The sequence below is a fragment of the Papilio xuthus genome, unplaced genomic scaffold, assembly GCF_000836235.2.
Source record: "Papilio xuthus unplaced genomic scaffold, Pxut_1.1 DF826961.1, whole genome shotgun sequence".
Taxonomy (NCBI): Eukaryota; Metazoa; Arthropoda; class Insecta; order Lepidoptera; family Papilionidae; genus Papilio; species Papilio xuthus.
Window position 1 is genome coordinate 1,924,295 of NW_013531688.1, and position 26,253 is coordinate 1,950,547.

General features: G+C 35.2%; 2 protein-coding genes across 3 annotated transcripts in view; one reads left to right on the top strand and one right to left on the bottom strand.

The window, feature by feature from the left end:
• Sec23 (transport protein Sec23) overlaps positions 1-6,271 on the bottom strand; it is a 12,642-nt gene extending 6,371 nt beyond the window's left edge. For both annotated transcript variants that reach the window (XM_013315487.1, XM_013315486.1), the window contains exons 1-11: positions 6,113-6,271; positions 5,744-6,036; positions 5,184-5,439; positions 4,380-4,950; positions 3,978-4,120; positions 3,553-3,692; positions 3,016-3,134; positions 2,581-2,734; positions 1,161-1,312; positions 570-744; positions 32-187 (exon numbers count right to left, since the gene is read on the bottom strand). In XM_013315487.1, the coding sequence (XP_013170941.1) occupies positions 32-187; positions 570-744; positions 1,161-1,312; positions 2,581-2,734; positions 3,016-3,134; positions 3,553-3,692; positions 3,978-4,120; positions 4,380-4,950; positions 5,184-5,439; positions 5,744-6,022 (2,145 nt within the window). In that variant the 5' untranslated portion in view covers positions 6,023-6,036; positions 6,113-6,271. The remainder of the gene's footprint in view (positions 1-31; positions 188-569; positions 745-1,160; positions 1,313-2,580; positions 2,735-3,015; positions 3,135-3,552; positions 3,693-3,977; positions 4,121-4,379; positions 4,951-5,183; positions 5,440-5,743; positions 6,037-6,112) is intronic.
• Positions 6,272-6,757: 486 nt separating this feature from the next.
• Positions 6,758-26,253, top strand: part of MTA1-like (metastasis associated 1-like) — a gene marked incomplete at its 3' end in the record, with an annotated part of 47,806 nt that continues 28,310 nt past the window's right edge. Inside the window, exons 1-2 of the mRNA XM_013315032.1 lie at positions 6,758-7,085; positions 17,659-17,820. Of these exons, the coding sequence (XP_013170486.1) occupies positions 7,058-7,085; positions 17,659-17,820 (190 nt within the window). The remainder of the gene's footprint in view (positions 7,086-17,658; positions 17,821-26,253) is intronic.

The window sequence follows — 26,253 nt, forward strand, 5'->3', positions numbered from 1 at the left end:
ATAGGTGATGTCGATGATGATGATGACCTACCTGTGATCCGCCATGCTCAGTGTCGATGTACCGCGGCACAGGGAAGCGGCTCTGCAGGATCTCCTGTGCATCATCAACAGGTGCCCGCAGCAGCTGCGCGAAGCTTTCGTACTCCGCCATATCCTGGTACCGTAGCGCGCGCCACTGCGCTATCGTCTGCACATACATGTCAGTTTACAATCTCACTAGTTATAATATTAACTGGTATATTGTGACATTAATAATTCGTTAACAATTTCATCAAAGTGAAATATTAGTTTGCAATATCATATTATGACGATAACAATGTATAATGAACTAGTTGTCGCTCGCGACAGCGTCCGCGCCGAATTAAAAGAAAATAGTAGCCTATGTGTTCTTTAAAACTGTGTTCTACATTTATGCCGAATGCCAGTGAGATCCATGCATTTATTCTGGATATATCTTCTATTAAACATCCATCCAAATATCTGCATTATATTAGTAATTTGTCACGAAGTCTCTTTTACTATATTAAAGGATTGTATTAAATTAAAAAAATATTATAAATATGATATACCTCTCCATGATAAATAAGTATCTGGAAGAATGTGTCCATTAGGAGGATCCTGTCAGGCTGTATGGAGGAGGTGTCGAGAAGTACAGGCTCCGGCGGACCACCGAAAGAGTAAGAGTACAGGATCGGTTGGATCATGATCAGAGACTGCGTCAGGTCCTCACGCATCAGCATATGTCTGAGAAATAGTAATAGTTTTTATGTTAAAGCAAGCTGTCGCCCGCGACTCCGTCCGCGCAAAATTAAAAACAAACTAAACAAGTAGCCTATGTGTTCGCCCAGACTATATTCTTCATGTATGCCAAATTTCAAGGGGATCCGTTGATCTGTTCTGGAGATATCTTCCAACAAACATCCATCCATCTAAATTATAAATGCATATGTTTAGATGGATGGATAGATGGATGTTTGAAGGTATCTCCAGAACGATTACATGAATGAATCTCGCTGAAATTTGGTATGGAAGAACACATAGGCTACTTAAGTTTGTTTTTAATTCCTCGCCGACGGAATCGCGTACAACAGCTAGTATTAGTAAGAAGTAAGCTGATAGTCTACATGAGAGCCATAATGCCAAATAACTATAAACTATACCTATAGAACGTAGTCTCATCTGGTGAGTTGTTGAAGACCTGCAGGAACTGTGAGCGACGCAGGTGATACATGAACTGCGGGTACAGGCTGAAGTTCTCAGACAGACGGAAACTGTTCGGATCATCTTTGCCGTACTCGCCGAACTTCTGACACTGTTGTACAACACACGCATTGTTTACTAAGTTTACATTAGAAATAAATAATTTGTAAAGATTTAATGCGCTTAGATATAAAATTTGGACAAGCGAGAAACTTCTATAAGCGAGAATTATTGTTCGGACAAACTTCATAAGTGAGAAAATCAGGTAATAGATAAATTTCTAAGGGATTAAGTCTTTTTTTATATCATAAGGTGGCAAACGAGCGAGCGGCCACCTGAAATCGCTGAAATAGCGAAGTGACCGTTACCCATAGACATACGCAATTGCATATGCGTTGCCTACCTTGAATGGACGGAGAAGAGGATGCACAGAAAGAAAAAGATTTCCCTTTCTATGCATCCTCTCATCCGGAAAGTCCACTTCCTCTTCCCATCCTTTCTTTATAAGAAAAAGGGTGGGAAGGGAAAGAGGACTAAATTAGGCCTCAGGCCGCACACTCATCAAACTGTACGCGGAATTGCTTCCACTTGACGCACGTCTTCTGTGTGGTCGTGGTACATCACCGGGCGAGCCGGGACAATTCATGCGAAGATGTTAAAGCGGGCTCTACTACTGTTAAAAAAGTCTCTTGGATTCTCGCTTATACAGATTCAACATCAATCGACTTGAACACACGATATTCTTCTACTATCTATATGGAGGGTCGGCACAGTCTCTACTCCTCCATATATCTCTATCAGCCGTCATATCTGAATCTACCCCCTTCTTACGATCCTCTTTCACACAATTCATCCATATTTTTTGGTCTTCCACTACCTTTGTAGCCATCCACATTTAATCTTATTACTTCTTTGGTTATATCATCATCCCTCCGCAATGTCCAAACCACGCTAATCTTTTACTGCTCAATTTCTCGATCACTGATGCTACTTTCAAACTTCCTCTAATATACATTCTTAACTTTATCCTTCCTAGTCACACCATACATCTTAGCATACATGTTCCAGCTACATGTAATATTCTTCCACTAGTCTAGAAAAAATAACATATGCGTGTGTTTTAGTCACCAACCAGACCAAACCAGAGTCAACCAACCCGCACTTGGCCAGCGTGGATGACTATGGCCTAGTCACCCCTAACTTAGGGTAGGCTTCGAGCCCCTCAGTGGGGACGTATGACAGCTGATGATGATGTGTGTTTTATGTGTAGTAATAAATATTTTTTTTCTTTCCTGTATGTTGTTTGGTAGAAAGTTGTTTATTTTTTTTTGCATTTTAGCTTATCCATGGTGTTTTCTAGTCTTATAAACATATTCTCACAAGTCGTATCAGCATCCTGTCCAGCCAGCGCAGCACATCAGGTCCGTCTTCTAGTTCAGCGCGGTAGACGACGAGACGCGCCATCACCACGGCCGCCGCCTCCTGGTCGAAGCCCGCAGCTATGTGGTGCAGGTTCACCGCCGCGTCGCCCCAACTAACAACAAATATTATTGTCACCAAATCTATCTGATAGAATCCAAAAATAAACTACTAAATACTTTTTAATATTTCAAGGTCAAATGCCACGCAATGCCTTTCGAATAAAAAAAGAATTATGAAAATCGAGCAACTAAGGGCGGAGTTATTGACGAAAAAAAACATACAGAAAAATTGAGAACCGCCTTCTTTTTGAAATTGGTTAAAATTAGAGGCAGTATTTCAACAGTGGAATACATTATTGACCATAACATGATTAAACAAAAACTGAAAACTGACTTGCGTGCGACTGTGGTGACCCTGACACGTCTCTGTCCGCTAGAGTGCTGGTACTGAGTGATGAGCTGCACGCAGCCGCGCCCTCCTGCCGGTACTGGTGCAGTCTGCTGGCTCACCACCTACATACAAACATATAACTTAACATATAAAAAGTAACTCCATACTAAAAAAAAAAAATATATACAATTAAATTTTTTATTAAAACATTATTTTTATTTTCTCCAGTAAGAGACAAGTAACCTATTGAAATAAGTTGTAATTATAATCTGGTGTGGATCACTGACAAAATCTAAATCTAGCTCCTAAAGCGTCTAGATTTGCCATCAACTGCTTTTGGTCGTAATTAAAATGAAATTTAGTAAGTTACTTAGTTCTTCCAGATTATGTTCTACATTTATGCCAAATTTCACCAAGATCGGTTTAGCTGTTCTGGAGATGATATGAGTAAAAGTATAGATGGATGTTATGACAAATCTATCCATCTATACCTTTACATATATATATATATATATACATAGGCTAATATTTATAAATTACCTCAAAGAATATAGCCATGGTGGTGCTTGGTGTGAAAGTGCACATCTTCCACTGGCAGGTATTGCCCATGCCCACCTCCTGGTCTGACACACATGGACCCTTCACGTTCAATGACACGCAAGATCCTATCGCGCCAGTTACTGCAACATAATAGTAATATATCTAAACAATTGTTTTTAAAACATATATCTTCTGCAGCTTACAAACACTTTATTTCTAAAACCGTTCACCCTTACCAGGTCTATTATGCCTGGTAAATTTATTTTGTACCTGATACCAATTATTTCATATTTTTTCTTTAGTAGTACAAAAGTGGCACTCATTTTTATACAGAATTATAATAAAAAGTTCAAATAAAATACTATACACTTAGTCATTAATAATTTAGTAACATTTGTAAGACATTTATTGAAATAAGTTCTTACTTTTGAGTTCACGGCTGCATTTGACTTCCAAACTACCATTGAAAGCCATCTTGTATTCACCCTTCTGATCCTTAGCAAACACTCTTTGGAATGTCTGCTTAAAGAGAGATGAATTAAAGGAGTCACCCATCACCATGTGACCACTGAAATTGTCAAAAAATAAATGTTTATAGTTTTTATATGTATAAATTACTATCTGCCGCCTGTCACTTCGTCCGCACGGAAGTAAAAAAAATATAATAAGTGCTCTTCCAGACTATGTTCTACATGTATGCCAAATTTCATCAAAATCTGTTCAGCCATTCCGGAATTACAATCAAACATCCATCCATAAATCTTTTGCATTTATAATATTTATTCAAGAAATTTGTCACCTAGATATCACAAAAGTAAAATACTAACCCAGTGGAATTGCAGCATTGTTTCATCTCCATCAACCCAGTCTGATCCAAAGCACAAGAATAAATATCTATGGAATGGCCATTAGTAGCAGCTCTCAATGACAATGCTTCATAATGTTTAATTGCTTTCTTCATATACTTTGCATTGTCTTTATGAATATCATGATGGGAACGAATAGGCTGCTTGAGCTCATCGTTAACAACTTGACCTGGACCTTGTGAGCAGGGGCCTCCGAGGAACATCATAATTCTAGCTCCAGTATTCGGATAAGTGACTTCTAGTAGACCTACAGCTAAAGAGAGTGCAACTCCGCTACTTCTTAAGGGACGTTTTCCTACACCTAGTGGCCATGGATCCCGGCCGAGCTCTCCTAACAAATCTGTTAATGCCATATCGCATTGCTTTACTGGTTGTAAGAAACGGTGTGCTGGAGGCATAGGTGCAGGTGCACCAGGTCTTCCTTGAGGATTGGGAGCATTCACTCTACCAATTGCCAATTGCTCTTGTATTTGCTTTGCTGTCAAATCTTTAGTGCCTTTGAAGACATAACATTTAGAAATACCTTCAGTGCCTGTAAGAGAGAATAACAGAATGATATGATATTTACATTTTATATATAGTCAAACCTAGACAAGCAAGACTCCGATACAGTGACCACATTTTTTTCTTGCTTATAGAGGTTTCTCTCTAACCAGTGTCTTGCTTATGGAGGTTGTCTGTCATGACCAGACAATTTTTACTCATGTAATACATTAAATTAATTAAGTTAAACAGTCAATTTGTAAGCATATATAAAATACATACCCAACTCATGAATCTGAACCATACGGCCAAAAGTTATCAGGCCGACTAAGGCATTTTGTGGCATTAAGCTCAGAGAAGTTTGTAATGAGTCCTGGAGTGCTCCAAGTTCTTCTTCATCTAAGCATGTGTCTACAACCAGGAGAAATATTGGTGGCATGGATTGAGCCCTTGTGATTGTGTACTCAATTGTTGAAAAGTTAGGAATAAGTTCTGCAGGTTGATGCTGCTCTGATATTGCAGCATATTGAGGAGGAAACTGAAAAAAATCACATAAAATATTAAGCTTACATTTAAAACTACCTCTAATGTTATACAAACACAATGGTAACTCTTGGCATCTCATTTTAGGTAGGGAATATTAATACATTTGTTTTGTACAGAAAACTTTCATTATCCGTGTCATTATTACCAACTTCATAACTGTATTATTGTGAAATATTGGAATACACTATGAGTCACACGACTAGACTAAATTATTTTTATTAAGTGAAAACATTAAAAACTACTGTAATATTTAAATAAAACTTAAGGTGACAAAACAAAAAACAAACAAATCTTACTGGGTTTCGCTGGAAGCAGAAATTGCACACCCATAATTTAGCACGGTAATCAACCTGACACATAGGGTTCAGAATAGCGCGGCATGTATTACGTGTACACAATACAGGCTCATATTGTATAGGAGGCAAATCCGGTCGTTCCTTTAACGGCTGATAGAGGCAGGCCAAAGGCACCACAAGCCTAGTAGTTTCAATTCTGCTGGAGGGCCAAACGTTCCACGTAAACCGTATACCGTCCCTGTCTTCATTCTGCTGAATGAACTCCTCGTAGGTAGCCATATCGCTAGTCTACACTGTAACAGGAGACTCGAGTCAATTTACAAAACACAATTGCACAAATATTACTAATGTTTACAATGTTTTACATACCACGTATGCATGCGGTTATCAAACCCTAGCTAGACTTAACACTAACGACCTCCTCACTCAGCGTTCATTCAGGAATTTATTATATTGATGCAATTAATTTAATTTTCTATCAGACAAGCGAGTCTGGCTGATTTGGCAATTGTCAAATTCATAGACATTTCGTCTGTCACTTCAGCCACGTCACTTTTGCAAACGTAATTGATTTTTAATTTTATGTTTTAATTAGGTTTCTATTCAAAATCTTTATCTATTTTTAATATTTGAAATAACTACGATTTTGTTGTTTTTTCAAATAATAATTTTAAAATAAAGGATCAGATCAGAGACAATCATAGACAAAATATGGTCGATTGTCTACGGCTTACGTTTCTTTTCACGATAACGTCATGTAAATTAATTTTATTTTAAATTATGAAATAAATATTTTACATTCAATTTATTTGGTTAGGGAAAAATATTAGAGTGTAAATATAATGAAATACAAAAGTTTTAAATAATCGTTGAAAAAATAATCTGTAAAACTTTTATTAGCATCTACGTAACAAACACATGACATTAACGATAATCGGTCGTAATGAAACGTTCGTGAATGAAACATTTTTTTTATTTTTAGGACATAGTAAATTATATTTCAATTGTAGGACATGATTTGTAAATTAACTTTGGATTTAATTTAATATAACAATAATTTTGTTACAATAAGTGAATATAAAATTAATGACATGTCATTGCTTTGTTTTAACAGCAGGAAGTTTATGCCAAAAAGTGCGACTGCGCACTGGCCAAATTAGTAGGTAGTGTGAAAGAAAATGGCGATCAGCGAAAGGCGTCCGGAGTTAACGTGATGAAAAACATTGTTAAAAGCTCAATTACATAGTGTTATAGTTATTAATTGTGTCAGATGTAGATTAATTAAGTGTTAATGAATAGTGATTGTGTATAAAAATGGCTGCGAATATGTACAGAGTCGGCGGTAAGTAACAATAATTGGTTATTTTTGTTGAAGCTTCGCCGGTTCACCGCCAGCCGACTAGCGGTGCTTTGGTTTGATTGTCGTACCTTTATTAATTGCTTACATTAATTAGATCATTTAGAGTATATCTTATTATATAGTTAAAATATTACTCGAATTCGCGGCAAAACTGTGTTTATGTCTGAATTAAAGTTTATTTTTCTGAAAGTTTTATTTTTTTACCAAATTACTTCAAATAGCATGATTGCATTGCACTTAGGTGTCGTTGTATCGGCTCGCGTATCTAAGTGCGTTCTTGAAGATGTACACATGAGTAACATCGCGCCTTTTTAACAAACTTATTTACTAGTTTAAATATTTTTGTTGAGTATTGACATGAGATTTTAGGTTATATAAAGTGTTGTCAAAACATTTTTTGAAAGTATTCATAGTTGATAGATTGTAAAGCTTAGGCTTGTATGAGGTAGTAGTTTGAGATTTAGTTAATGTTTGCTTAAATGCTGACCGTTGTGGAGGTTGACGGCGTTGCAGCGCTGTGCGCGGTCTCCGGTACCTCATGTGCCGCGTTCGGTAGTTGCCGCGCCGAATGCTAATTAGCTCTTCCTTTTATATTACTTCCTATTACTAAACATAGTGTCATTAAGAGCTTGAAAATCAAACATATTTTTTATTAATTTTACCATTCACATTTTTTTTACATAGCATTTTATTTAAAAAAAAAGTTATCTAATTATTTAAAATAATAGTAGTTTAAGCTACTTTTAAGCATTTAAAATACTTAAACAAATTGCATGTAATATATTATTTTTTTTAATTCCACTTATTTTTTTAAATTTGTATAAAACTATCTGAACACAAAGCCTTTAAACAATTATAAAAATAATCTTAAAGAATTATGAAAATATATTCTCAAATTGGTATAATTTTATCTATTCTAGGTCTAGAATATTTTTAGTATGAAGTCTGTACACAATATAAAAATTCAACACCAAGTTTTCATACAACTGAATATGTAAGATTTCATAGTATACTGTCATTCATCAAAACATACTTTTAAATTATTAGCTTCTCATTTCATATGACTTTTGCATTTTTAATACACTGTTTAGGTTGCCTTTTAAAATGGATTTTTCTACTTATGTATTGTCTGTTTGTTGTCTGCTTATTATAATAGGTAGATTATTTTACTTATCTTAATAAAATGTCATTGAAAACTAAAATAACAGCTAACAATATATTCCGTCCTCTCAAATCCATGCAAAGATGATTGGAGCTCACGGAAAGAAAGGCCTTTGTGGTAAAATTAGTGAGTATAATCTAAGCTATTGCCTACTAAATTACTCTATATCAGTATGTTTTACTATAGCATTATAAATTTAATATAAAAAAAACGCTTTTGGATGATGATTTGAGAAACTATGATTGCATAGTAATGCAAAGCCTTTAAAACTATTCACAACAATGTGTATGTAATCACATTGTTACAAATACTCTGGTATTTGAACCCAAACAATGTTACAACATTCATTTGATCAGGTACTGTGCCGCTGTGTACTATACAATATTTTATATTTAATTTTTTTTTGTAACAGCTCTCGGTAGTTTGAAGTTCATTGACTTCATTTTAACACTTTACATATCTCAAGACATAGCTGTTATGCTTGTCTCTTACTTTTTCTTTGAATTCTTATTTTGCATTTTCTTTATGTACCGTTACAAGCAAGACACAATTCTGTAATTATTATAAGTTTTTATTTACTGTGATGTATTATAAGAATATATTACAATTTCGCTTGCAACTTTGACTATGAAATCTAACTAATATTTTAAAGGGGAGAGAAGGGGAGTGATTGCATTGAAATTACTGAACAGATAAAAAAAATATTTCACTGTTAAGAAACTTCATTATCCCCAGGATAACACACTATTATTATTACTACATTTTTTAACAAAAGTTTGGTGTACTTAACACATAGCTATGTTTACATTTTTTACCATGGGTTTATATTTTTATCTCTGTTTTGTGAAAGATGAAAGACGGGGATTATGGTATATTTTATACAGAGATATTGGGGTTAGAAACCAATGGTTGGTATTACTTTTAATATATATTGCAGTTGTTTTTTTTTTCTATATTTTAAAACGAAATTATGTAGTTTGCATGCATTTTGATAGTATTGAGGTTCATTGACACCTTTGATATATTATTAGAATTGAATTGTAGTAAAAGATTTTTTTGCGAAGACAGAATGTACATAAATATGTATATAGAGATTATGTTTTATTATTATACAGTCATGAACAGAAAATGTTGAGATAATGAGATAAATGTGATGAACAAAATATTTATAGTGAGTTAATCACAAGGGAATTAATTACCAATGACTATATAAATAATAATTAAAAGAATAATATTTACTAGTAATCAATGTATGTTTTATTTTCATGCAAAGTAAAAATAAACTTTGTGTTTTTAAATATTAGCTTTAATAATATTACAAAAAACTTTTTTGTCTATGAGATTTCCAAATGTTTGTCTCCTAGACACCTATCAAATTTAATAGTGAACCCAATATATGCATCTGTGGAGCTGTGACATCTAATACAAATGATGGGGTCTAGTAACAGCTTATCTAATGTAATTTTTATAAGTTGCATCTCTGTGGTGATATTTATGGCCACCACTTATCTACAATATTAAATATTTATTTCCTTTTATTTCGCTAAGCAACACCACTGGGTTTTTAGAGTATTGATAAAAGGAGCGCTCAAACGCTTAGTCATTCTGGAAATTCGCCAACAACTTCCGAAGATACATCGCCTATCCATTCTTTGAAATAAAAACGTATTTACTAATTAAGTGATTGGCCATTGAAATCAGTAACATATGTACATTAAGATAAGGCCATTAGGTAACTTATCGCGAACACGTCATACAAGATATAGGAGAGTTCCGTTATGGCGTATTGTTTGTCTAATCGAAATATAAAAGTAATAGCATAATATCGAACATTAACGGGTAGGCAGAACTCATGAATTCTCTTTGTACGCAATACGTCTTTCTCGCTCGTTCTTTGTATATATTTAGGATCAACTAAAGTTATATTAAACATATTTATGTATATGCATAAAACACTAAATGAACATCATTTATGTAATAGTAATAATTATATGTCGTATTATAGCAAGGGGCGACTCGCCACGGTCATAGGAACTACTTGAAATACGACTCCCTACATCTGTTCCCCTGGTACCACTAAACTAGAAGCATTCAAATGTTACTATTACGCTGGCTACCTAGCATCGATATAAATTTGTTATATCTAAAAATATTAATGCTACAGAAATACTATAAATATTTCTCTGCTTGATTATCATATTTGTTGCAAAACAGCTTTGTGACAAACGTTATAAAAAGCTTCGGAGATTTTATCGCATCTTCTTGCATATTTATACATAATAGTTTTAGCCCAGTGGTCAAAATTTGATCATAAACAAAGATTTAACTATAATAGATTTATGAAATTTTTCAATAAATGAACTTCAACGGTGTTAATTTTAACTTTCATCCGTTCCCGCAATTTAAAAAAAAAATGTACAACAAAGATTTTCCCTCGCGTATTATGTGTATGTATTAGATAAGAACGCAAAATACAACAGACTTCAGAAATCGGCTATTATTAATCATCTCTGAAATAAATTCATATCTTACTAACATTATATAAGCGAAAATTTACATGTATGGATGGATGTAAGTCGCGGGAAAAAGCTAGGACAGACAAAAATTAAATTTTATTGCATGTGCGATATTTATTATTTTCTTGTAGCTCAAATTCATTTAAAATAGCTAAATATAGAACACGGTGGTCCATTTATCGTCAATGCAATGAAAAGGCGTTTGTTTAAGAGGGGATGCAAATTAAAATAACATATTAAATATTAAATTAATGAAACAATTAAGTTTATTTATTGTTCTGCAGATAGCGTGACATGCTTTCACTCGACGCGCCTCACGACACTGTGTTTTTTTTAATTTTGCAACAATTTATACATAAAACTTTAATAATAACTGGGAAAATCAATTGCATACTAACACTTGCTATGATTGTTTGAAAACTGATTGATATTTGAGTTGTTGATTGATATAGCTATTTAATTTTTCTTTAAATTAAAAATTTTATATAATGTTAATTATGTATTAACTATCAGGAGGTGCCGAGTTATTTATATCTCAAGGCCGGGTCGTCTGGATTATAAAAAAATTGTACCAAAGCAGATAGATTAGGTTACATCGTCTACCATCTAAATTGTGCCAATTTCAACATAGACTAATTTAGTAATTAGCTAAGAAGACTAACTCTATTCCATACATGTATTTAGTTAGTTGAATAACAAATAAATTGACGGCATCTGGTCGGTCTGGTTTAGTCTGACAGGACCAGTTTATTGTTCGGAAACATACTTAGGTATGCGACTTTCACCAATGGTCGCCGGCGCGGTAATTGCGAGTCGCGCGCCCTCACACGGATCATTGTTGACCGACCGCGCTCCGAGACCCTTGCACTGTCAAACGGAATTCTTAATACGCGAACGCTCTCAAACGTTTGATAGTCACTTTACATCGTTTTTCATATGCAGATGTAAAATTTACCTTATCGTTAAGAGATTCAAAGATGACATTCAATGGGACGTCTAGATTGTTTTTCTTTTTTAGTATACTTTATTTATGTAGTTTTTTTTGCCTAGCTCTAGGGTAACGATCTAATTAATGTCTACCGGTCTAAATCTAATCTACATACATCGAACAAAATGTTTTGTACACACGATTTTATTGAATTGTTGATAACGGTTTTTATTCTGCGCAGACAAAGCCGCAGGCGACTGATAGTCTTGAAATAAAGCTACAATAGAAAACGCTAAAGGTGTGTGAGAACGTCGAAAATTACCATATTAGGTAAAAAGATTTTTTAAGGCATCGTCACAATCATTTATGCCTACTTTATATATTTCGGACAACAGTTTTTATGCGTGTCATTGGCTCGATTGTATTGAACATAACATTGTTATAAATGTGTATTAGATTAAATAATGGATAATGTATTACTTACGTGAGTTTTTTAGGCGAGCACTTATCTCGTAATTTATGTATTTTCTTAATCAACCAATTAATTATGTTATCTTAAAATACTATTTTAATACAATACATTCAAATCACCGTATTTGCGATTTAGCATTCCGGAAATATACCGTGAATACGAAATTTGTCTACAATTTTGAGCCCGCGATTTTCCAAACCGCCATCGAGGTGTTTTGATTTCACAAAACTATATGTTATAAAGTGGGAGATAAACTGTGGCGTTTTATTTATCTGTTTCGAAAATTTAACACATAACAGTAGGTTTCGACCGACTGGAAAAGTCCGTTAAAGGATTGTTATCATCAATAAAAAGTTAAAACGCGAATTCAATGAGGGACGCTAGAAAATAATTACGCTTAATAAACAAACCTAGAATGTAAGGTTCCGACAAATACTTCGCTTCCCAAAAAGGTTGATTTCAGTGTGAAGGAAACCAATATACAGCATGTTTTGCAATAAGGTAATTCAGGGTTTCGGTACTTTACTTCAAATTCCAAAAACTCATTTGTAATAAAAAATATAAGAACAAGAAACTATCGTTTTTCAAAATGTCATAAGAATAAGTAAATCTTTGGCTTTAGTACTTTGATGGGTACGAAAGATGTATTTTGAGAGTGGTTAATTAAATATACAGTAAAAAGTGTATGATCCATAAATGATAGGTGTTTAAGTCGGTAAATAGAACCAAAAATTTAAAATATATTTCGTTAATTCAACCGTAAATATTTTTGCAGTGTTACTGGCATAAAATAATTGTTATAGACACGTGGTTGTGGTTTTAAAACAATTTGATTCAGTCAATACGACAGTCGCGGTGTAAGCAGCTAATTAATTTGCCCGCAAATTTAATAATTGATATTATGTTATTAATACTTGTTGATAGTTTATTTGTAAATAAACCGAAAATCCGATTGACAGGCGAATTTATTCCTACCGAAATTTTTATTGGCGCAAAGCTTGTAAGAAATATATTGTTATCTCTGTTTTTTTCGAAGAGAACGAGAGAGACGTCGATATGTTTTTGCTTGTTCGCACCGTTGAGATGGCGAAAATTGCTTTGGGTAATAGATATCATAGTATCTATCGTGACTGGAATAAGTTCCCTTTGGTTGTTATCAGACGTTAAATTGAACTTGTATTCGCGCCATTCCGGATATTAAAAGAAAATTGAAACACGTTTGTGTTTTTGTACAAAAAGATCGCTAAAGAAAATCAACAAGAATTAAATTTAAATGTTGAACTTAGTCTTTACACGAAACTCCCTTGTTAATCCTGGAAAATAGTGTAAATCGGAATCAAACCCGCATTTAGTTTTACAAAATAGTGATACTGCTATGGGGAGATAGATAATTTCCTGCAATCTAGGTTAATAGGCGGCTAATTTAATAAGATGCCTGTGTTTACTCTGATTCTTGTAAAAATCTTAGTAATGACCACACCAGGGTCTGTCTGACTTATTGACTGTCGGAGTTGATGTGCGAAGTGATCGAGTATAAATAAATTTAATGTGAATTACTGTACTAATTTCTTCTGTTTAATTTCAATATTGTTTATTTCTTTACACTGTTATCTTTTATCCTAGTTTAAAACTGAGATATTATCTCCTCAACGATCTGTATTCTTCCTCATTCGTTGTTATTTGTGTTGTTGTTGCTCTGTAAGCGAGAGTCGTGGTCCTTAGATTTTTGTACGCCGACCTCTATTACTGAAAGTCGAATTTGTGCGCACATCAACAGTTGTTATTTTTTATGTTTATAAGACGTTATTAAATTAATTTTTTGTAAATTTGACAATGAATTCTGCTGCTGTGCTTTTAATGTGTTTTTTAAAGTTTCGGTAATAAGAATGGTATGCATGTTTATTTTTATTTTGACTAATAATTTGTATAACTACCGAGAATTTTAAACGTTGTGACACTTGAATAAGATCGTAATTATTATCTCTGCTTTTTTTTTTAATTTCAAAGCCAATAGTGTAACGGTAACATCGACATAATTTACAATTATTTCGATGTTACCGTTTATTACCTCTATAAACTAGAAACTCAGGTTAGAGAGAAAGCTCTAAAGTTAGAAAAATACCGCGGTCCCTTACATTCTCGTTTATTTAAGTTCGACTGTATATGACATTAAGGTTTCTACATACAGCATGTTTGTGTAGTCTTGGTTGTAATTCATACATACAGGCTGATGCATCATTTTGTTATGAATTTGTGATTACATAGTGTTTATAGTTGTTGTTCTATGTTTGTATATTGCTCGAGATTATTGTACTTTTTAGGTCATGTACGTACGTAGTTGTATTTCATTATTTTTCATCAATAATTTACTTTGCTATTTTATATTGTGCGTTTTTAAGATTACGAAATTGAGGTTAAAAGCTCCCGGAGGAAGAGCAATCATTCTCCGCTCTCCAGTAACGTATCCAATCTAAATTTACAATACACTTAGTTATTGACGTGTTCCAAAAATACCAGCAAACTCTTGGCAAAACTGAACGGGCGTTAACATCGCTATCAGCCGCATAATGCCCCAACTTATACATACACACCCGACGCTCGGCTCCGTCTATAACTATACAAATACAAAACGTATAGCAACATCTGCATAGATTAATGCGCCACGCTCACATCTGTAAATCTGTCTGTGTGCTCGTGAGCGTATTGTATAGCAGCCGCGTATACAAGTATGTTGTTCTTACAGTCGCTAGGTCGCCGAGCGCTACTCTATATATTTTACGAGTCTCTATATGTTGTATATAGTACGAGCTTAACAATCCGTGGATGATGTTTCTGTATGTAGCGCTTTTTTAATTTTATCTTGTCATTTACCCATCTCTTTGGAACTAGTGTCTCATATGTTAATATTTTTTACGATGCATTAATTTTATATTTAGGTGCAATCATTTTGATATACATCCTCTTTGTCAACGCTATTGCATCTTCAACTCATGCTCCTTAAGAAGATGTAAGATACTTATTAGGTTGGTGACCTCAATAAGTACTCATCACTAAACTATGAGCTTAGATAGACAATCTCTGTTTGTATATTGTTGCTAAACCGTTAGTGACTACATTAACTATTCCGTAGTACGGTGTAGACTGCTGCATTCGATCCCCCTTGATATACCACCGAGAGATCTTCCTAGAACAGCTTAGTTGCAAATTAGTATTTAGTTAGGTAATACCTGTATAATCTGCGGGTTATAACTTCCTGTTGTAACCTTAAAAGTTTTAGAAAGTACCATATAACCATCATAGATCGGCCAACTTGAATGTTCATGCCCATCTTAAAAGACTGCCTCAGATTCGATCCGGAGTCTCCAGTGTTGGCAACGTGCCAAATAACTACTCAGCCCATCGTGTAATAGCTAAAAGTAGTTATAAAAAGAAATTGATATAAAATAACTATTAGTTTTATAAATCATTGTATATAACCCGTATTTCTTTAAATAAGGGTAAACAGACTAATCCTTTAACGATAGTTTTGTTGCTAAAACGAATAAATACCAGAATATCTTATAGATTTTGAGTTTTGTATCAACAGATAGCTTTTGCCCGCATCGTGTTTTCCGCATAATTGTAAAATAATCTGATTCCTTTGTAAAGACAAAAAAAAATTGAAAACGGTCCGGTACTTTTTGAGTTTATTCGTTCTTTATAATAAATTGCAGGTAAAGAAATTTCATAGTATATATATATATTTATATTTTAAACAAATTTAAAAGTACAAAGAGGCGTCTATAGTGAGAGGAACAGTAGAGTGGCGCGAGATCTATCTATGTCCACCTTAACCGTGGTTTTTAACAAAGCGAGGCTGGCTATTGTGTGCGTCGCGTGTTATTTTATTGCAAGTAACGGTAAGCCGCCATTTACATCTGCCATGTGATATGGCGACCATGCCGCAGTCCCATAATACTACATTATGCCATGGGTAAACTTCATTCAGGTAATATACCTCGTCTTTAATGGTATCGCCAAACCAATGATAATCTTTTCGTGATAGATCATTTAATACAATAACCCAAGATTTACCTACATCTCTTATTGTATTTTGCGTCATATTGCAACATGAATATTGGTCTTATTTCGAACTGGAAAAATGTAGGTTTAAAAAAAATGTATTGGTTTCTAAACTATATTATTATTACTATGTTAATATTATTCCTAAGTTGTTAATTATTGTTATTACTTTATACTTTTGTTGCCCCTACAGTCTTAAACTTGTCTAAATATTTAATTACAAATGTAATCCTACAAACACTAATGTAAATATGTTACTTATTAAAGCATAAAAATGATCTTTCCTCGCAGTAGCCATTGTCGATTTTAACAAAGCATATACCTTATGGTCACTGCTAAAAGCAGTTCATAGTATAAACATTTCCTCGTAAAAATAAGTGTAACTAGTTCTTGTTTGTCATACTTGCTCAACATCTACATATTGTTAATGAATCATCAGCTAAATATAAGTGGTTGTACTAGTTGTTTACGTATTCGTAGACAAAGTGACAATAGAAAGAACAAATGTAGGCAGGACTTAACAATTGAATGCACTGCAATTCAGCCAAACAAATGTACGTACGATTACTCTGTGATCGTCGCTGTTCGCTACGCGTGAAAACTGAAATACGTAGAGACGGATTGGATTGTAATTTTTATAACCACAATCTTACTAATATTATAGATGCGAATGATTACATAGATGGATGGATGGATAGATGTTTGGTTGAAGGTATCTCCAAAACAGCTGAACGGATCTCGATGAAATTTGGCATACATATAGAACATAGTCTGAAAGAACACTTAAACTACTGATTAAGTTTTTTTTTATTCTGCGCGGCCGGAGACGCGGACGACAGCTAGTTGTAAATAAATTTAATGTGACTGATAGTAAGACAGTTTTAGTCAATTTTCTAAATAATTTTGTTTCAATTAGTGATTCTAGTCTATCGTATTGTTATTACAAATGTTATTTTAGTCAGTCTTACATATCAACATTTTGCTTTAACGGTAACATTTTCCTGATATCAATGTAAATTGCTCACTAAATATAACGTTAGTACTGACTTAAGTATTCAGAGAATTTTGATATCGAATACTGAAGATAACAATACCATACATATTGAATATCGTTAACCTTTGGTTTCTGTGACCAAAATCTCTGCGTAAAACATATCGTCATCCCTGTCTGTTATCTTTTACAAAACGGAGATAACAATATGTTTTAAACGCGGATTTTCGTCTCGGAAATCCACGGTAAAACCGTTACATCTCACAATATCACTCAAAAAGCTTAGGTTATAAAGTAGCATGAAACAGAGGGGAAAGTGCAGGCGATTTAATCCTAACCTAAATATTTGTTCTCTTATTTTAAATCACCGTATTTTTTGAACGATTTTGTATGTACCTAATGGAATTATTGTCTTTGTCCACAGACTGCGTCTATTTCGAGACGTCGTCGACGTCTCCGTACCAAATCCGGCGGATAGAGGAACTGAACAAGACGGCATCAGGCAACGTGGAAGCGAAAGTCATGTGCTTCTACAGGCGGCGAGACCTGCCGAATCCCCTCATACAGTTAGCTGATAAGCATCAAAGTGAGTAAAAACATATTAAGTATCTAATGATATATAATATTATCTGATTTCTTAAAAAAATCTGCACTGTACGTGGAGTTTTTCGCTGAAAGCATAATCTATGATTGCTATTTATATTCAATGGGTATCGGACTAGTGACCTTGTAACGAAATAAAGTCGACGTGGTATCGATTTAACGTATGAAACGTACAAATATGAGCGACGAGGGGGCGATGCGGTAATTATAAGAAATGCTCTAATCTGCGATTGCTGCCGCTCACTGGCCCATGTGGAGCCGTGGCGCACGATTCTTTTCTATAAATAGACGAATAAACTACATTAAGAACGTCTAGGAACTAATACTCAATGTGCTTCCAGAACTTTCAATACGTTTACACGATTTTGTGGATAGTACGGACATTTGCGTCTTTGGCGTTATGAACTAAGGAAAAGTTTTGTCGTGAAAACTTCTATTTGTCACGTCAACTTTACAGAAACATTGATACTATTCGGTTATAAGTTGTTTAAGCTTTTCGGCGGTTTTTTTTTGGTCGCTATCGGGCATGAATATTTGACAATAGGATGTTTTGCAGGCTCTAAGACTGTGATAAACATTTGCATTGTATGTATATGCTTTGCTTAAGACATTATAATCTATCACGTGGTTTGATTAATGGACCTGTTCAATAAAGTTTCGCCATACAATAGCTAGTCGTATATTAGCGTTAGAATTTCATTATTCTAGGTTAGGCTCGTTAACTCTTGTGTATAGCAGCGGCCGTGTCAAATATTGTGATAATACTTTAACGCTCTAGTTAATATGATATTGGGCTAATTTCGATTACATAACTTCCCGGATAAGAGGTAATATAGGATAACTTTATTTTGTTAGTAAAGAATTTAATCCCATTCCCAACTTTTTTATGGCTATGATTTATAATAAGGACAACATTTAAAGAAAATTATACTTTTTTTATTAAACTTGGGAAGGGGTGAATAAATCTAGGTCATCGATAGAACTAGTAATATATGCTTGCGTTTAATTTTTCCTCGTCCGTAATGATTTAGGATTAATATAATAAGCCCTGGTAACGTGAACTCGGCTCAGAGGAGGCGCAACGTCGCCCCAGCTTCGACCAATCACAGCCCGCAGATTTAATCACGTGGCCGCCACATATCACTCGCGATTGTCTAAAATTGAGTGGGCCCGATTATGGATTTTCTTTGTTTCTTTCCAATCATATGAATTACTGTCGCAAGTCGAATAGAGATTTAAATATTAAATTATTAACTTTGATATTGTTTTTTTTTGTGTCCGCATTACAAATGAGTTTCGTTATACCTGTTGCTATCTGTATCGATCTAATTTATTTTAATTTATTAGACTACTCTTATATTGATTTATTTCTTAATATTTTGATGTAGATATCTTCACAGATTGTGTTTAAGCGTCCTGGTGTTTAAAGCCAAAGACAAATGATAAATCTATATCCATGACCTATGTCATCTTAGTCTTTTCCTATTTTAAATTTTTTCTCTTCAATTAGTAAAAATGCGTTCTTCGATTATGTGTCACCTACCGCGCTATGTTTTTCTTGTTTTTAAAAAAAATGAATAACCATTATATTAAAAAAGCACTACTCTTTTAAGCTGCGTTAAAACAAGTGCCTCGACGATAACATTTTATGTGGTGTACACATACGAAGCTATGATAACCGACTGCTCTCCTGTCCTCCTTCATCCCCGCGGTGCACGAACATAAATGTGATACCATTTAGCGATCTCGTGTTAAATAACGAATGTATTTGCGAGGGCGCCCTCTCCGGAGCCGTTCTTTACAACTGGCTTTAATCAATTCTAATTAAAACCGAAACATTCATCCCATCGACTTTCATCAGGCGACCGTCTACCTGTATAGCGTTATTTACTCACAACTTTGCAGACGAGCTTGTATATGTGTGTGTAGATGTGTTTATACTATTGTAGTGTGCGCGATCCGACTAAGGCTGTGACTGTGAAGCCTCGCTTGAACAATGTGTAAGCATTTATTGTGAGTGTGTATGTGTGAGTGTTTTGTATGTATGTAGAGCTAGCGTTCATCTCAGTTGTTGGTGTTGGTTTTTAATTTTTACAATTTTCTTTACATATTAAAAAACAAAAGTTAACTACTGGTTAGTGTTTCTTACTCCAGTCACACTTAAAAGTATTAAGACAATAAACAACCTTTTGTTGTTCTATGATATAGGATACAATGATTATAGAAATAAGACCATTGGGCCCTTAAATATAAGAAAGCGAAAAATTAAGAGTGGAACATACCCCAATAGTGCGAATGTTCCGCTTGAAATACGTTTTTATAAGTTGCTATGCGGTATTATTATTATTTTAAATATTTAAAAGAAGCAATGATAGCTTCGGGCATATCAGTGGACTTCGGCAATACTAGAAGACAAATGCTATGTGTTAATTCGGGCGGCGTCCTCGACCTCCTCGGGGGAGATTGGGGTGTAAACACAATCGCGGCCACCCACCGCCGAATGCGAATGGAAACGAGGCTGGGGGACATCCACTTTTTAACTATTCAGACCATTTGGAAATCATGCTGGTTTTCTTTTCTTAACACGGATTCTTGAGAACAACTTATTATGATATTATTATTTGTACAAAGATTTACTAATATTCAATGCAAATATACTAAAATGGTACGTTTCCGAGTTTACAACTTGTATCGGCGTACGTTGGTAGTGATATATTTTTAACCTCTTGTTACAAGCGACGAACCGCGCATTGAGGCTGCGTGTATATATAATACTTGCGCGGGCCGGTCGCTGTAGTGGAAAAGGGGTTTTAGTGTTACCGCATCAAACCTCATATTGACGGCTACTCTGTTACATATCTAACATCACGTCGCAGCCATACGTGACGAATAGAAGTTGTACCGCGGCAGCCATCCCACACGCAACGTGAATCACAATGAACTATTTTACAACCGCATCCGAAGATACGAACCTATCTGTTAAACTAACCGGTTCCGATACGTTACGATGTTCAGTTTATAGTAAAATACGTAATTTTTGATAAATGGAAATGCAGTGCTACTCTATATGTCGATGATGACCACTGACCAGATCTATCCAGGTAAAACGATGAACAATTCCAAAAATAGGTAAAAAAAAATTAAAATTGTTAAAATCTGATGGTTTCTATTTTTGTTTCCAATTTAAAACAAAGAGGCCGAGAGACATCAATACTCAGTGAGTCGCGTTCTAAACTCCTTAACTAGATGCCGTGCCCCTCCCCCGACCCCCGCCTTGTCCCCGCCACCCCGTATCGACCGTGGCGCCCTCATCTCGCAGGTACACGCAACACTTATCCCGGTTTTAATTGTCGCCACGCGCCGATGACCCGGCCTTCCAACTACGATAGTGTAGTGTGTCTAACTGTTCAACTTTTAACGGATACGTCCTAGGTTTAAAGACTGAAACATAGAAGTTCAGAACATCTAAATTTCTTTACGTGTTTGCTAATTATCACATCTCGCTAGTGTTTCAGAGACATTTACATTAGTTATATTATTAGTTAACAAGCAAGTTGTTGCGAAAGCTTATTTAATATTTAGCCATGTAGTGACATGCATATAGGCAATCTCCTAACGCTAGGTCACTCCAGGTTATACATGACAAAAACTAGTCTAGTTTATGTTAGTAATATAACTAGAATAAAAAAAAGATAGTTCCCGGCTAGAATTTACACACATGTCCTTTGTTTAATGTAAGATATTATGGTATTCATAGCATTGGTAACCGCGGCCGACCAACAGACAGTCGTCTAATTTGAATATTATGTACTGGTTGTATTGTGTCCGCCATCTTTATATAACCTTATCTAATTAATGTGTTCGTCATTAAAACAATTTAACATGGCTGATGTCTGGTTTTTTATATACTATATGTAATTTTCTTTTAATAAACTAGTAGTAATAATATTCATTGTGAAGACAATAGTTTCTTACATACAACATATACATAGCACAAAAATATATTATGCTGATGTTTTTTTTTCGTTTTATACAGAAATGATTGTCCACTATATGTTCCCACTGAGGGGCTACGAACCCACCCTAAGTTAGAGGTGACTGGGCCATAGTCAACCACACTGGCCCAGTGCGGGTTGACTTCACACATATCTTTGAATTTCTTCTCAAATATATGCTGATTACTTCACGAGGTTTTCCTTCACTGTAAAAAAGCCGGTACATATGTAAATCAAAAAACATATTGATATATGGTGGGATTCTAATCCAGGCCCTGCAGATTACAAGTCAAGTGCTTATCCCCTGAACCACCGACGCTCTGTAACAGAATTGCGTATATTCTACCAAATTGTAATACTTAAAATGGTTGTATTATCGTATATGTATCGTTTGTGTCAAGTACTAAAATGGCAATGACCTCATTGCCTGTCGCTTTATCCTCAAATAAAGATTGCAATAAAACGAAAATTTTGTTTCATTTAATTGTAGGATTTAATTCAATTTATTTTGTCTTGCTATAGAAGGCACACGGAGTACACATTTATTAAAAAAAAATACTACCAACAAATCTGAATTTTCACTGTCGAATACATGTAGACAAACATACTGTTATCATTGTTTTCCCAATAAGTAACCCTCGCGATGATAAGGTGCTTCACTACACATATTTTGGTAGTAGATGCTCTGGGTTCCGTTTTACAAGGACGCATGTTCCGCTACTTTAGTCATATGCAAGCATCATCAATTCCATAAGATCGAAAAAGGCCATTCACCTACACATGTATCCACAAATACCTGTACTATAATACTCGTATGTATGTATAACAATCTGTCGCCCGCGACTCCGTCCGCTGTGTTAGATTCTACATCTATGTTAAATTTCAGCGGGATCCATACAGCCGATATGGAGATATCTTCTAACAAACATCCATCTAAACATTCGTATTTTTAATATTAGTAAGAAGTAAGATATTAATACTCATATGTAAAGTGTACGTTTGACATGAAATCATATCATCTTTATAAGTAGTTAGCGCTCGATTATTGTGCAAACGTAGTCCGGTACAAGTTGTTTAGGTTACTGCAATGATCAACTACGAGGAGGGTTTTCGCAACCGAGAAGGGAGAAGCCGACGCAAGTCGTTATCGTAATTAACTTATTGTATTTATACTTGCGAAAAATTTGATACGTGCGAGATCTCGTCGACGGAATTTTGTCACCAACTTGTTGCAACATTGAATTGATTGTTCTCTTCAGTATCAAAAATGTTGTAATATTGCTGAACGACTCATTCTTATTACTATTTACACAGTTTATTAACATAAATGTTGAGATTCTGTATAGAGATGACGACCGATGTAACGACTTGTACTCACCTATACAACAGTTGACCTAATAATGAGACGCAACTGACGAATGATAATAATCCCTGCTTACCCATTTAGTGTATGAGCTTGAATGTTTTTTTTTCTGTCCATCCTTTCCATCCCATCCCAACAATTATCTTCCGAGGTTAAACGAAAGCTCATAGCAATAGCAGACGTTGACGTTAGTCTGCAGGTTCAATTGTTTGGCATTTACACCGCCGTGCGATATTTCGCACTTTCTTCGCACTCATGTCGCTAAACTGTGTCTTATGTAAGCGCAAGAAAAGTTTAAAGTAACGCATTGTAGTTAAACGGCAATGAATATTTAAAAAGTTTAACTTTATCTTTATCGCCCAAATCTACTGCTGTGACGTCTGATTATGGCTTATCGCAACTTCACTGGGTTTAAGAGTTACTTAGACCTTCATAATAGATGTTACGTGTAATAAACGCGGTTTCCTTGCACGTCATCGTAATCAGCATGCTCCAGTGGCCGACACCGTTGGCTGTGCGGCTCCTGGAGGTGAGGGTGACGTCAGCGGCGTGGCGGCACGTGGGGCCGCCGCGGCCGTGCCGCGGGCGCATCGAAAGTGAGACTCGTGGCGGCGCCCGGGTCGACGACCCCGCGCATCCGACCGCCGAGCGCCGTGCCACTCGAACACACCGGCTCGTCGCCTCTGATATCCGTATACTTACACCGGCTCGGCCTACTGTAGCAGCCTCACAACTTTATGATCTGCTTCCCCAAGCACTGAATTATTGTTAAACAATACCAAATTATCTCCTCAGACCCGTAGTAAATATGTGCGTATTGGTGTGTAATTTAATAGTTCTTGTTCGCTAAAATACCACAAATTATATATAAATCACTAAACAAAGGTAGAGCCCCAGAAAGACACCATAATTTGATTTAAATTAACCCGTTTTCACACTCGTGATTTTATATTTGACTAAGCAGACACGTGCCGTATGATTTTTGTATAATAGAGTTGTATCGGTGTATTATATTCATGCTATGTTTCTGCTGGATCATAGATGCTACAAACTATAGAGAAGTCCCACAGTACTGCACGCTGCAGTTATGCCAGCTCAGCGTTACCAGGCGGTTTCAGATCTGATGTAACATGCCATTGACTCGACGCCGCGACTATTAGGGAAAGCGACATTTACGAGTTTTACTTGCAATTATCTAGCGGAAGCGAACACGCGAAGCGAATATCCGCTCGTCGTGAACTTCGTCCATGTAGTCACGTTGGTTTGATTTCGATTATTATGTGGATCATAGCATTTTTAATAGATTCTTTACAGATGTTACTAAAGAACAATGTTGTCGTCGATTGATCAACTCTTAAAATTCGATTCTCTTATAGCAATCGAAGAAATCGATTAGTATTGAAAACCGTGTACTGCATTGATTTGAATTGGTGTGGTACGGGACATACGGAAATGTTTGTGATAAAGACTATTTATATACGTTTGAAATGTCCAACGGCCGCGGGTTGGTTGTTTAATTGCTTTGCGATCGTTCATTGCCTTCGAAGTAGTGGAATAAGGAATGTTTTACGTTCTGTCAAATATTTTACTTCTTTCGATAAAAATATTCAAAGAAACTACAACTCTAAAAAAAAATCTAATACCGACTCACAGTACATGTGTAAGATATTAGTTAACTGTTACTCTCTAATTTCTCTATACGAGCTGTCGCCCGCAACTCCATACGCGCGGATTTTTTCAAAAAATTTAATGAGTAGTCTATCCGTTCTTCCAGACTATGATTTAATCTATGCTTCTGCTAAATTTCATCAAGATCTGTTCAGCCGTTCTGAAGATAGCTTCAAACAAACATCCATCCAAGCATTTGCATTTATAATATTAGTAAGAAATAAGATTATAAGCAGTTCAATTGTATAGTTGAAAAGGTAAAACGTACAGTCGAACTGCACAAAACTGAAGATGTATTGTTTAAAGCGCAAATAATTTATACACAGTTTACATTCAATAGATTGAAACTTGCATAATTAAAATGGTTTACTCCAGTAACAGAAATAGTAATCGTTGGGAAAAAAAGCTATTGTTTTTCTTAAGTTGAAATACAATAGGAAGAAGTGTACGTGCGACTGCGTACTTATGAATTATGAATATGTCTGCATTACGAATTCGGAGTTTGAGACGTCGTTGAGAGACTCACGTGGCCGTCCATTATGAAGAACTACGTCTACTGTTTGCTCCACTATCATACATTGTATTGTCTGCAACTTTAAACTATAATTTGTGTTAATTTTATGATAGGTTAATAAAAGAATAGATTTCGAGTACTAGGTCTCTAGGAAAGTTTCTGCATAATTATTACTGCGTAGGTTAAAAGGTGAGAAAATTACCTAGAATTTTAGTTTGATGAACTTGAAGTCTTACTAATATCATAAACTAGCTGTCGCCCGCGACTCCGTACGCGCGGTATTTAAAAAAGCTATTGGTCACAGCGTAATGTTATACAGCCTAAAGTCTTTCTCTATAAATTGACTATCCAACAAAAAAGACGCTAATTTTTCAAATTGAACCTGTAGTTCCTGATATTAGCGCGTTTAAACAAACTCTTCCGCTTTATAATATTAGTATTTGGAGTTGAATGTTTGGATGGATAGATGTTTGTTTGAAGGTATCTCCAGAACAGCTCAACGGATCTCTATGAAATTTGGCATTGCTGTAGGACGTGTCAGGCGACAGCTAGTATTATACATGTATTATACATTATACATACAACACAATGGAAAAAATCTCGCAGTATGCAGATATTGTGTTTACTTCGGAATGCAAAGCGGTCGTAAAATTGTTTTAATAATAAATATATGACTTCTGACCCGTTAAGTTAAAAGTATATTTATATTGTGAATATACTTCGTACCGCAGTGTCATTGCTTGCTTGACCTTTATTCGACTACGTCATACTGCCGGTATAGGTTTGAGTGTAGTGTATCGCTGACCGTTTGAGTGTACCGAATGAGCTTTTAGCTCGAAGGTCATACGTTCAAGGCTCCCCAGGTGCCGGCTGATG